General features: G+C 42.4%; 1 protein-coding gene across 7 annotated transcripts in view; it reads right to left on the bottom strand.

The window, feature by feature from the left end:
- Positions 1–10,312: 10,312 nt before the first annotated feature.
- The window catches only part of znf462 (zinc finger protein 462), a 109,371-nt gene continuing 106,578 nt past the window's right edge, over positions 10,313–13,105 (bottom strand). For all 7 annotated transcript variants that reach the window (XM_072588905.1, XM_072588949.1, XM_072588940.1 and 4 more), the window contains one exon: positions 10,313–13,078. In XM_072588905.1, coding sequence (XP_072445006.1) covers positions 12,841–13,078 — 238 coding nt within the window. In that variant the 3' untranslated portion in view covers positions 10,313–12,840. The remainder of the gene's footprint in view (positions 13,079–13,105) is intronic.

Raw genomic sequence — 13,105 nt, 5'->3', positions numbered from 1 at the left:
CAATGACATTCAATGGAATTACTCTCATTGAATTCCCCATCACCAACATCGTGGGGAGTTACCTTTGAGGAGAAGATTAACTGACCCAGCCACATAGCTACAGCTACTACAAGAGTAAGTCAATGTTGTAAGTAAGTAAATGGCTCTAACTGAGTTAACAATGAATTTGGTCTTAGGCTCTACCCAATCTGATGACGTCACACAGTCACAAATAGAAAACCAAGGAATCTAACACAAGGTCCCAATGGTGACAGATTTTCATCTTTAGTTTTTATAACATTAGATATTATTACATAAGTTCTTATAACATTAGTTATTATTACCAATCATGGTATTTGTAAAAATGGTCTACCTAGTTCCATCTTCTATCATTTGATTTTAGTGCCTGGGAACATTCATGGACTAATATGATCTTTTCAATAAAAGAGAAAATCACTGATTAAAGATAGCAATGGCGATTACCTGACCAGGTTGAACCAAGTTCACAGAACCAACAATGAACAAACCCCCAGTTTGAACTGAAATTGACGTACCACCAAAATGACTGAAACCAGTCTTTCAGATCTGTACCTCGCATTTCATTTACACTTTTCAGTACATTTCACAGCGAAGAGCTTATCAGCAACAAAAAGTGTGAATTTTCCAAGAAATCTGTTCACTTCTTGGGACATATTATTGGCAAAGATGGGATAAGACCCACAGAACATGAAGTCTGTTAAAAATATCTTCACTTTGAAATCAGTTCATGACCTGCAAAGATTTCTAGGCCTGATGAAACACTTGGTGAAATCTTTGCCTCATTTGGCACAGAGACTGAACAAAGACTGAGGAAAGACCTCAAGAAGATACAGGGATGGTGCTGGGACTTACATCAGGATGACAAGCTGGCTGAATAGTTAGCACTGCTGCTTCACAGCATAAGGGACCTGGTTCGATTCTATCCTTAGGCGATTGATGTTTACACATTCTCCCCATATCTGCATTGGTTTCCTGCTACAGTCCAAAGATGTGCAGGTTAGGTGCACTGATCATGCTAAATTGCCCATAGTCAAAACATCTACACATCCATGTGACCATACAGTCATAGGGTCATAGAGATGCACAGCATGGAAACAGACCCTTTGGTCCAACCCATCCATGCCGACCAGATATCTCAACCCAATCTAGTCCCAGCACCCGACCTTTATCCCTCCAAACCCTTCCTATTCATATACCCATCCAAATGCCTCTTAAATGTTGCAATTATACCAGCCTCCCCCACTTCCTCTGGCAGCTCATTCCATACACGTACCACCCTCTGTGTGAAAAAGTTGCCCCTTAGGTCTCTTTTATATCTTTCCCCTCTCACCCTAAACCTATGCCCTCTAATTCTGGACTCCCCGACCCCAGGGAAAAGACTTTGCCTATTTATCCTATCCATGTCCCTCATAATTTTGTAAACTTCTATAAGGTCACCCCTCATCCTCCGACGTTCCAGGGAAAATAGCCCAGCCTGTTCAGCCTCTCCCTGTAGCTCAAATCCTCCAATCCTGGCAACATCCTTGTAAATCTTTTCTGAACCCTTTCAAGTTTCACAACATCTTTCCGATAGGAAGGAGGCCAGAAGTGCATGCAATATTTCAACAGTGGCCTAACCAATGTCCTGTACAGCCGCAACATGACCTCCCGACTCCTGTACTCAATACTCTGACCAATAAAGGAAAGCATACCAAATGCCTTCTTCACTATCCTATCTACCTGTGACTCCACTTTCAAGGAGCAATGAACCTGCACTCCAAGATCTCTTTGTTCAGCAACACTCCCTAGGACCTTACCATTAAGTGCATAAGTCCTGCTAAGATTTGTTTTCCCAAAATGCAACACCACGCATTTATCTGAATTAAACTCCATCTGCCACTTCTCAGCCCATTGGCCCATCTGGTCAAGATCCTGTTGTAATCTGAGGTAACCCTCTTTGCTGTCCACTATACCTCCAATTTTGGTGTCATCTGCAAACTTACTAACTGTACCTCTTATGCTCATATCCAAATCATTTACGTAAATGACAAAAAGTAGTGGGCCCAGCACTGATCCTTGTGGCACTCCACTGGTCACAGGCCTCCAGTCTGAAAAACAACCCTTCACTACCACACTCTGTCTTCTATCTTTGAGGCAGTTTTGTATCCAAATGGCTAGTTCTCCTTTTATTCCGTGAGATCTAACCTTGCCACCCAGTCGCCCATGGGGAACCTTGTCGATCGCTGGAAATCAGAGTCTAGATTAGAGTGGTGCTGGAAAAGCACAGCAGGTCAGGCAGAATCCGAGGAGCAAAACAATCGATGTTTCAGGCAAAAGCCCTTCATCAGGAATGAAGGCAGGGAGCCTCCAGGGTGGAGAGATCTAGATGAACAAAAATGCTAATTTTTACAAAAACAGAAACTGCTGGGGAACTTCAGCAGGTCTGGCAGCATCTGTGGGGAGAAAACAGAGTCAATGTTTCGTGTCCAGTGACGTTTTATCAGAACTCACTTTTATACAATCTTGTTGGATTCCAAGTCCGCTGCACTGCAGTATGACTGAACACCATCTGGATTGCTGCTGGAGAGAAAATTGAAGACTCAACTCCATACTCAACCACAGAAACTGAAGCCACATGGAACAATAAAAAATGATTTTAATAGCCAGGCTACTGACTCTTATAGACACCACTGTCTATACAGTTGCCACACTTGAGTCAAGGGCAAAGAGCATGAATAGTCCAAGAGTCAATTTAACATTAGCAAAAGTATATTGCCCTGACAGTTGAGGGTGATGTATGGAAGAACTATAAGAACTTTATCTCATTGCAGAACAACCATCCATTAACGTTTATTTAGGACAAACCCAATGGGGAATGTTATGAAGGCAATGGTTTACAGATCAATAAAGGGCAAGATCCGAATCAGGGTTAACAGTTCTCAGGCCAAACAACTACTAATCATCCCTGAAGAGAACACGTTAAAGGAGAACTGAAAAACCTTCGGACTGTTTGGATTTAGAAGTCAAAGACTTGGGAATGGCAGGGAGGAAGGTAGAGTACTGGTAAATGTAAAAGTAGTCACAAAACTGAATACTTAAAAATTAACTCTGTGGTTAGAAAAAGCTTGGGTGGGTGGGAGAAATTGTATTAAATAATGGTATTCAGAATTAATATCGGTTGTTACCTTAGGCTCCTATTTATTGACTCCTAACAGACTCCTATTTATTGACTTTAGTTCCGCCTTCATCATAATAATGCCAACAAAGCTCACCTCCAACCTCCAAGACCTAGGACTCTACTCCCCACTCTGCAACTGGATCCTCAACTTCCTGACCCACAGACTGCAATCAGGAAGGATAGGTAACAACACGTCCTCCACAATTATCCTCAGCACTGGGGCTCCCCTGCAAGGAACTTTTGCCCGAAACGTCGATTTCGCTGCTCGTTGGATGCTGCCTGAACTGCTGTGCTCTTCCAGCACCATTAATCCAGGATGCATACTCAGCCTATTACTATACTCCTTATACACTCATGAATGTATGGCCAAATTCAACTTTAACTCCATTTACAAATTTGCCGATGACACCACCGTAGTGAGTCGGACCTCAAACAATGACAAGACACAGTATAGGAAACAGACAGCTTAGTGGCATGGTGTAAAGACTAGGAGAAAGTGAGGATGCAGATCCTGATATCAGAGCTGAAGAGTGTGGTGCTGGAAAAGCACAGCCAGTCAGATAGCATCTGAAGTGCAAGAGATTCGACATTTCGAGCGTAAGTTCTTCATCAGGAAGGGGTGGGATTGGGGGGGGGGGGGGGAAGAGTGGCGTCCCAAGGACACTGAGAAATAAATGGGAGGGGAGTGGGGTTGGGGGGAAGATAGCTGGGGAAGTGATAGGTAGATGAAGGTGGGGGTGATGGTGATAGGTTGAAGAAGGGGGTAGAGCGGATAGATGGGAAGGAAGATGGACAGGTAGGACAGGTCATAAGGGCGGTACTGAGTTGAAAGGTTGGATCTGGGATAAGGTGGGGGAGGGGAAATGGGGAAACTGGTGAAATCCACATTGATCCCGTGTGATTGGAGGGTCCAAGGTAAAAGATGAGGTGTTCTTCCTCCAGGTGTCAGTTGGTTAGGGTTTGACGGTGGAAGATGCCCAGGACTTGCATGTCCTTGGCAGAGTGGGAGAGGGAGTTGAAGTGGTTGGCGACAGGGCAGTGGGTTGTTTAGTGCATGTATCCCTCCAGTGCATCTTGTCCACTTGCCGCACATCCACCCTTGAACTCCACCCGTCCAATTGCAACAAGGACAGAACACCCCCCCCCCCCCAACCCCGGTCCTCACCTTCCATCACATCAACCTCTAGATTCATTGCATCATCCTCCGCCATTTCTGCCACCTCCAAACAGACCCCACCACCAGGGATATATTTCCCTCCTCACCTCTATCTGCATTCTGGAGAGACTCCCTTGTTAGGCCCACACACCCCACCAACAACACCTGGCACCTTCCCTGCCACTGCAAGAAGTGCAAAACCTGTGCCCACACCTCCCCCCAAGATCCCAAAGGATCCCTCCACATCTGACAGAAATTTACCTGTACTTCCACACACGTCATCTATTGTGTCCGTTGAACTCGATGTAGTCTCCTCTACATTGGGGTGACAGGATATCAACTTGCAGAACGTTTCAGAGAACATCTCCGGTTCACGCATTAAACAACCCCACTGCTCTGTGGCCGAACATTTTAAATCCCCCTCCTACTCCATCAAGAACATGCAAGTCCTGGACCTTCTCCACCGCCAAACTCTAGCCACCCGTCGCACTGATAAAAAACACCTCATCTTCCGCCTCAGGACCCTGCAAACAGGCAACCCTCTGATACCATGATGTAAATCTCTTTGATAAACAACAGGAACAAAAGTGTCCATCTACATTCATCCTATGTCAGGTCCCATAGAGCATCAGGGATGGAGGAACTCAGATACTTAGAGACCTCATCTGCTCCTTCCCACCCAAGATTCCAGAGAATTCCCACTGAAACCACAAGAGTCTATTTGAGTTACAGTGAATCAGAACTTTGAAATTTTATGTGGTCAGGGCACTGGGTTTCTCTGGAGAATTTGAGAGTAAAGCAGATATCTGTTTCAAACAAAAATAAAAATGAAATGCTAGGAATACACAACTGGTCAAGCATTATGTGTGTGGAGAAACTGGGTCATCAACGTGAGATGTTAATTCTGTTTCATTCTAAAGACACTGGCTGATCAAAGTATTTCATGAGGTAAAAACAATAACTGCAGATGCTGGAAACCAAATACTGGATTAGTGGTGCTGGAAGAGCACAGCAGTTCAGGCAGCATCCAAGGAGCAGCGAAATCGACGTTTCGGGCAAAAGCCCTTCATCGGCTTTTGCCCGAAACGTCGATTTCGCTGCACTTGGATGCTGCCTGAACTGCTGTGCTCTTCCAGCACCACTAATCCAGTATAAAGTATTTCATGAGTCTAGTCTTCTTAATTCAGATTTACAGTACGTGCATTATTTAGCTTTTGTATTGGTAGAAATTTCAATTTACTTCACAGCTCTTGAAATACTTAAGTGTAGCCATGGCAACAAAGAGAACACTGCAGCCGCTTTGAACACAGAAAGGCCCCAGAAGAAGCAATGTAATATTCACTAAATAGTCTGCATTGGTGACCTTTGATGAGGGATAAATATTGTCCAAGACACTGGGAAGAACTGCCCAGATTTTCTTTAGGAATTCAATGGCACTGCTTGCTTCCTCCTGAGAAGCAGAAGTCTTCAGTTTAACATCTCACCAAAACTGATGGTGTATCGAGACTTGACTGACAATGGAGTATCTTGATGTTCTTTAAAAAAAAGTACAATTTGCTAAGAACAACAAAATGGCATTAATGACAAGCTTGGTAAATGCAGACTTTTAAGATGTAGAATCAAAATATTATCAATGGGGGCATATGATCACTCCTTCGTCAGGAGTAATGTGTTGAGATTTTCTCTTCCGAATACTGTTATTACCTGTAAAGGTGGAAGATTTTCTTGTCCAATCAGGAATACCATCAAAACAGCAGAAATAGGCTGTTCAGCCCAAACATTTGATGCTGATATCTTTGCTTCATGAGTCTCCTTCCACATTTCATCTCAACCTATTAACACGCCCTTCTATTTGTTGCTCCCTTGTGCTTATTCAGCTTCTCCCTATATAAGTATGTGTGCTTTGTCTCAATCACGGCATATTCTGCATTCAGGCCAATCATTGTAAAGGTGTATCCTGACTCCCCTGTTGGAATTATTCGTAACTATCATGCATTTTTAGTTTTTGATGTCCCCTACAAATGGAAACATCTCTATCTTCAACTTATCAGAACTCTTTTGCACATTTCAAATATTTTAATCATGTTATCCCAAAGCTGTGTTCTTTCTTAGTGTAGGCAAAAGTGAGGACCGCAGATGCTGGAAATCAGAGTCCAGATTAGAGTGGTGCTGGAAAAGCACAGCAGGTCAGGTAGCATCAGAGGAGCAGAAGGAAGATTCCCACCTATCTCTGCTCCACCCTCCTCTCTGACCTATCACTTTCATCCCCACCTCCATCCCACCTATTATACTCTTTGCTACCTTCTCCCAAGCCCCACCCCACTCCCATTTATCTCTCCACCCTGGAAGCTCCCTGCCTTCATTCCTGGTGAAGGGCTTTTGCCCAAAACGTCAATCCTCTTTCTTAGTGTAGTTGAGCTACAGAAAAGCTGTCACCACCAGCTTAAACCTCACAAATATGCTGCTGGCAGTTGTCAAACCTTGTAGAGAATGGTTAAGACCTTTTTTTGTAAAAATAAAGCTTCCTCTAATCCCACAGTACAGTGATACTGATATAAAACTGCAATGCCACTTCCTGTCAATAGCTTCCTTGGGAACAATTTACAATAGATGGAAAAAACTATAAGGTGTTGTCAGGAAGATTTTAATTACACAATTTAAAACAGCCCTTTTCGAAAGTTCATGCAATATTTATGAGGAAGCCTTTCGACCCATCTTAATTCACCAAATCCCCTTCCAATGCATTAAAGTGTTTCTTGAGTAGTTCTGAAACATTTCGCTTTCCCATACTGCTTAAAAATCCATCTTGTGTCAACCACTTCATATGAATTAGAACCTTCTGACATTAGTCTTTTATTTATAATTTGAATTCTTGTGCTTTGTCAATTTCAAATGGAGTGAGTTTGTGGAACAGCCTTTTCTACACCCCTTTAGCTCAGACTCCTCTTAACAGAAAGACCTCTTAATTGCCTTTAAACTAAAATCCAGTTTTTTTCAAAGTCTTGTGTTTGAGCTAAAGATTTGGACACGACTTCAGAACAACACAACACAAAATCAGGCCATGTGACCTATTGAGTCTGAATGGTTTCTCTCAAAGAGGAATCTGTTTAATCCTATTGGTTCACTTATTTTCAGCAAGATAAATTTCCTATTGTTTTAGAACCAATTACAAATTGGGCAGACACATCTTCCAGATCATTGTCAAATGGAGTATAATCAAAAAGGCTAATGGAATGTTTATTGTTTCTATATAAATCTTAAGCGATGAACATGTAGAACAAAAATTGTATGATGTTTTGTTATAGACATAAGCAAATTTCTAGTTAGACCACATTTTGTAGAGTTCTGGGCATCGCATATTTGAAAACCTTGAATAACCATCCATGTGCCACGTCTCTGTAATCGCTATGATATCCCAGTCCCATGTTCCCAACCATATCCCGAGTTCATCTGCCTTGTCTGTTCGGCCTCTTGCATTGAAATAGTTTATCAGTCCTATCTCATTCGCAGCTTTGTTCCTGCCCGCCCTGATTGTTTGACTTGCTCCTTTCCCCAACTGCACCAGTCTCAGACTGATCTCTTTCCTCACTACCTGTCTTGAACCAATGACCTCAGGATGACAAGATTTGTGGCACACTAGTCCTCCACTCTTCCAGCTGTGCTATCGAGGGAGAACCCAACTTTTCCATTCCAGTAGGATAATTGCCACCTTCTCTCAGAAACTTCACACTTACTCTGCCACTGTACCCAACTCCCACCATGACTCATGCTCTACTGCTCTCAATATTGTCCATATTTGCCATGCCTTGCTTTCACCTACCCCAACCACCAACACCACTAACCGCATGGTCTTCTGTTGTTGCTGACTCACTCATGACACCTCCCCATCTACAGATCTAGATTACAACTGATCCAAGTGGCTCTCTGACCATTTCCAAGCCCCTGGGCAGGTATTTGAGGATGCCCTTGACTTACTGTGGTAGGAGAACTGACCGGAGACCATCACCCTTGACTTGGCTGAGAGCTGCTGATAACTATGGCAAGATGCCCAGCTTTGTGGCTGCACTAAAAGCCACAGCAATGCTGCAGTACTGGGATAATCTGGTAACTCTGGTTGAGGACCAAGGTGCAAAGCATCAAGATAAGGCAAGGCAGGGGTGCTGCAAGAATTCAGGCCAGCTCAAAATGTGTGAGCACTAGAAGAACAAGTTAACAAGCTTGAGGTACTGCCCAGTCCAGAAACTGGTGCATGACACGGAGCACAAAAAGTCCTTGCGGCAGCATTACATTGATGGGTTGCCCTTGGCCCCTGTAGCACAGTGGTGAAGTGCAAACATTTAAATGGTTCGGAGATGTTCCACAAGGGTTCTTAAAGGCTGGCACATCAGGTGAATACATACGGCCAGTGCCCATAGAAGTATGCCCAAGATGTTGTTTGGTGTTGAGCAGTGTGGAAACGCCTTGCCATCAACAGACACCAGTCAGTATCTGCTCCAACTTCCACAAAATGAATGCTCAGTGTCAGGTTTGTTTGGGGAGATGGGAAGCTGCATATTGATGAGGTCATTAACAAGCAATAATCCCCCTCGATAGGCAACTCTCAGCTGCCGAGGGAGAATCCTGCCTTGACGTTCGGCATTTACTAATTGGAATACTGCATTTGAAATAGACTTCATCGAATCTTGTGCGATTCTGCCACAAATCCCACCATTATCATTCAGGCCTTCACAGAATTCTGCCCAATAAGAGGACAGAATGGAGGACATGTTCGAGGGGCTGAATGGTCTCTCCTGCACCAATGATCCAGGATTCGGGAAGGTGGAAAGAATGGATCTAATAGCCTTTTCTCATTCCAAGCAGTGTAATATTAAAAAGACAGGATTTTGTCATCCACATAGATTTATCCATAGGTTTCAAAACTGCACGTTTGATATTGGACTTTAGAGCTGAATGCCAATTGACATGAAATACAAAAACACACTTGGAATCGTTTGCGCAACAGTGAATGTAGAACCTTACAGAAGCACTCAAACTGTACTCCTGCCCTATGACATCATGTTTGTTTTAACATCACATAGAAAATTAGAAAACTATAATTTGGTTACTTTCATGCAAACCTACTATCCCTTTTCCAGTGGTCAGTGGGTCAATATACACATTATGGCTTTATTTAACCAAAGATAATTGTACCCCAAATAGCAGCTTGTGTGTTTAAAATCAAACTCATCATTAATTACCTACAGTTGAAAAATTCTTAAGGTTGTTTCACGTTGGTGAGCTCAGTTCATTAAAACTGAATTTCCCATCTTTCTATATTGAATATGTTTGTGAACAGATCAATTAGATTCCCTAGAGTGTGGAAACAGGCCCTTCGGCCCAACAAGTCCACACTAACCCTCGGAACAGTAACCCACCCACACGTATTTCCTGCTGACTAATGCACCTAACACTATGGGCAATTTAGCATGGCCAATTCACTGAACCTGCACATCTTTGGACTGTGGGAGGAAACCGGAGCACCCGGAGGAAACCCAAGCAGACGAGGAGAATGTGCAAACTCCACACAGTCGCCCAAGACTGGAATCGAACCTGGCTCCCTGGCGCTGTGAGGCAGCACTGCTAACCAGTAAACCACCATGCCGCCCCAAAATGTCTCATTATATTTCATCTGCACAAATGACATCTTTGTAGTTTCTTGTAACTCTTATCATCATGAAGGAAACTGCTGTCTATTATTAAAGGGAAGCACACAAAGCTCCCAAGATTATAGAATTTAACATGATATTGGGTGGGCCTTAACCAAGAATCCTTTTCTAAGGGTTCTACTTCAAGATACCAATGGCCAACATCTGGGCATGGTGTTCGATTTAATTGACCTCAGTCTCAAAACATATGACAACTAACAGTTAAGAACATACAATTTCTCAGCTAGCTTGTTGGTGTAGTGCTCAACTGGGAAAGAAACAAATCTCCTAAGAAAGTTACAAAATTAAAAAGGAGTCATCACTTTTTATTTATCAAGTCAGCAAAACAAAATACCAGGAAGTACAGTATTTACAGATCATTCTAGAAACTAAAGCAGCATCGCTGAGAAGCTGCACTATCAAAATACAGAGGAAGGCCAATCAATTTTGGTAATGTTTACAAGAGTTCATTTCCTCAACCCTTACAGTTGTTTTAAAATTACAACAGGCTTCCAATGTACATCCTAAACAGTCAACTTCGAAAGTATCTTAGATAACAAAAATATTTAAAAGTTTCCTAAACTACAATGTAGACAACAGAAAGAACACAATATACATGGTAATCTGCAATATCCCTGTCTTTTTCACAGAAACTGCTCCCATTTTGCCCCCTGTTTTCAACATGAAAATAGGTGATGTTTAATGAATTGCTTCAAGGAACAGGGTATTTGCTGCTGTTCTCTGAAAGCATCATTTCAAATATACCTTGATCACAATAATATTTCATTTGAAAATGCAAACACCTGGATCCAAACTGAGCTCTAAACAAGTGTGCTAAACTGAAAAGATCATTTAATGAGCAATGAGCTTTCATAACCCATATAGTGATTTAATTAAAGTGTTTTATATAAAACAGGAGTAGAATAAACTGTAAACTTGGCAAACAAAATCTAACCTATGGAATTCTTATTCACGTAAAGTAGTCTCACTACAACATTGTAACACACATCTCCATACAGATGTGTCAGGAAAAAGAAAAGGAAATCTACACAGTTTATGAACAGTTATTACTGGTACAGAATGAACATTCAGTAAAGATTAATGCTGAGGTACTGCAAATCATATCACTTTTTGCACCAACTTTTCCTACATTAACAGTAATCGTTAGGACCATTTCTGCTATACAAACAAGTTTTTTTTAAATAATCGATAACCGATAAAAAAAATTAACCAGATGCATTAGTGCAAGAAAACAATGTACTCTTAGTATGGTAAGGTTTGTTTGATTTTGTGTTAAGCAAAACTTAAATATATGTTGGTGCTTTGAGTGACCTGGGCTCAGTATCTGCCAAATTATAGCAACTGCATCCAACCTGGTCCTTCATTCACGATTTGGAAATGTCTCCATCACTCCATGTTAACACCAGTTTGAAGAGACACTTATAATTCTCCTCTTATCATCGTAAACCAAACAGGAAGAGAAAACAACACAGGTGATGTTTCCATTTCGCAAGTGTCCCTTTAACTCGTGAGGTACAGTTTATTATCTCTAACTGGGTGCATGGCTGGGCAAGAGTTTGAGCAGTTACAGCCTGCACGGTACGATCAATGGAGAATCGAAATAATCAGTTAAGAATGGTGCTTTGGACATGAATCAAACAAGAATCTTGTACTTGACCAGTTGTAGGCTACAATATAGCAGCTGGAAAGAATGTCCTATTATAACATAAAACTCACTGAATCACAGATGCTTGATTGATCAATTTCCAGGACCCAGTGGATATGCATCAATGGATTAATTGCTGTATCAAAGTCAAAATTTGGGGGTTTATTTGGTTCTCAATGCACACGTTTGATATTTTGATTTTTTTTTAAAAAAAGAGCAATATGAAAGATTACTTCAATGAATGTCACAATTGCTAGTGAAGTAATGACATTCCCACAAGACCATACTAAGTTCTTTTCAAAAAAAACACAACTCACTATATTAATGAGGCAGTGCCCAATATTATTTTTTTCTTTTACACAATTTACTTGGAAAAGAAAAGAACAGGATAGGAAGGGGAGAAGAGTGGAGTAGGTGGGGGCTGGAACCATGGTGGGAGGGGGAAGAGAATGAGAAGGGGCTGGCACAGGAAGGTAGGCAAGGGAAAACCTGAGAAACAAAAGCTGAGAAGTTAGGAGAGAAGGGTGGAGGGAGGGAGAAGGCAGAAGGGAAGGAGAGCAGAGGGATGTGGAGGACTGGACAGCAGAGAGGTGGTGGGGGGATGTGAAGGAGCAAAGGCAGAATGGGGAGTTGAAGGAGGTGGTGTGTGGGGATTCGTGGGTGAGGGCTAGAGCGAGGATGTTTAGAGAGCGGAGGGGGAAGACAGGAATAGCCCTCCACAGATGGCTCAGTAGGTGAACACCACATGGTATATGACCCAGAGCTACACTGTCCTGAAGTGTTCAAAAAGCTTATTTTCCCCTCTGAGTTAACTGATTTCGCCTAGGAGGCAGCAGAAGGTTCTACAGTTAGTCTCAGACAAGGAAGAGGTAACGATTAGCAGAGTTTCTCGATCTCGATCACACTCCAGTGCCCGTGTGTGGAGACATGGCAGATGGCAGGACTGGGCTGCACTGTGCTTTCACCTGATAGTCGACCAGTACTTACCACTCAGCCTCACACAGGAAGAGCAGACACTTCCATGAGGTACCGATAGGTCGTATGGATCCATGAACTTTGCGCCAACATGAACAACCATTTTAGATAAGGAGTGGAGAACACGGGGTGGGGAGGGGGAAATTAGAAGGGAAGAATGAACTTGCACAATGCGTCAAGAATACTAACATAGCTCAGACTTTTTGTTTTTGGTCTCAGTATCTAGATCCTGGGAGTTCTCCTTTATTGATGCTATAGAAATTGGACAGGATGGCATGTCCTGGTAAGAAACTTCTGTCTGTAAATTGTCAGCCGAGTCTAAAAGCTCTGTCACTCCTGAAGGTGTAGTGTTATTCTCTTCACTGGTATTCTCTGTTACTAGACTGTTTTCAGTTTTTTGATGGTTGCTCTCACTTAGAGCCCTGGTTTAAAAAAGAAGACAAAATAAT

The sequence above is a fragment of the Chiloscyllium punctatum genome, chromosome 2 (assembly GCF_047496795.1).
Source record: "Chiloscyllium punctatum isolate Juve2018m chromosome 2, sChiPun1.3, whole genome shotgun sequence".
NCBI classification, from domain to species: Eukaryota; Metazoa; Chordata; class Chondrichthyes; order Orectolobiformes; family Hemiscylliidae; genus Chiloscyllium; species Chiloscyllium punctatum.
The sequence above is the reverse complement of the archived record's forward strand: the minus strand, read 5'-3'. Positions and strand labels throughout refer to the sequence as shown.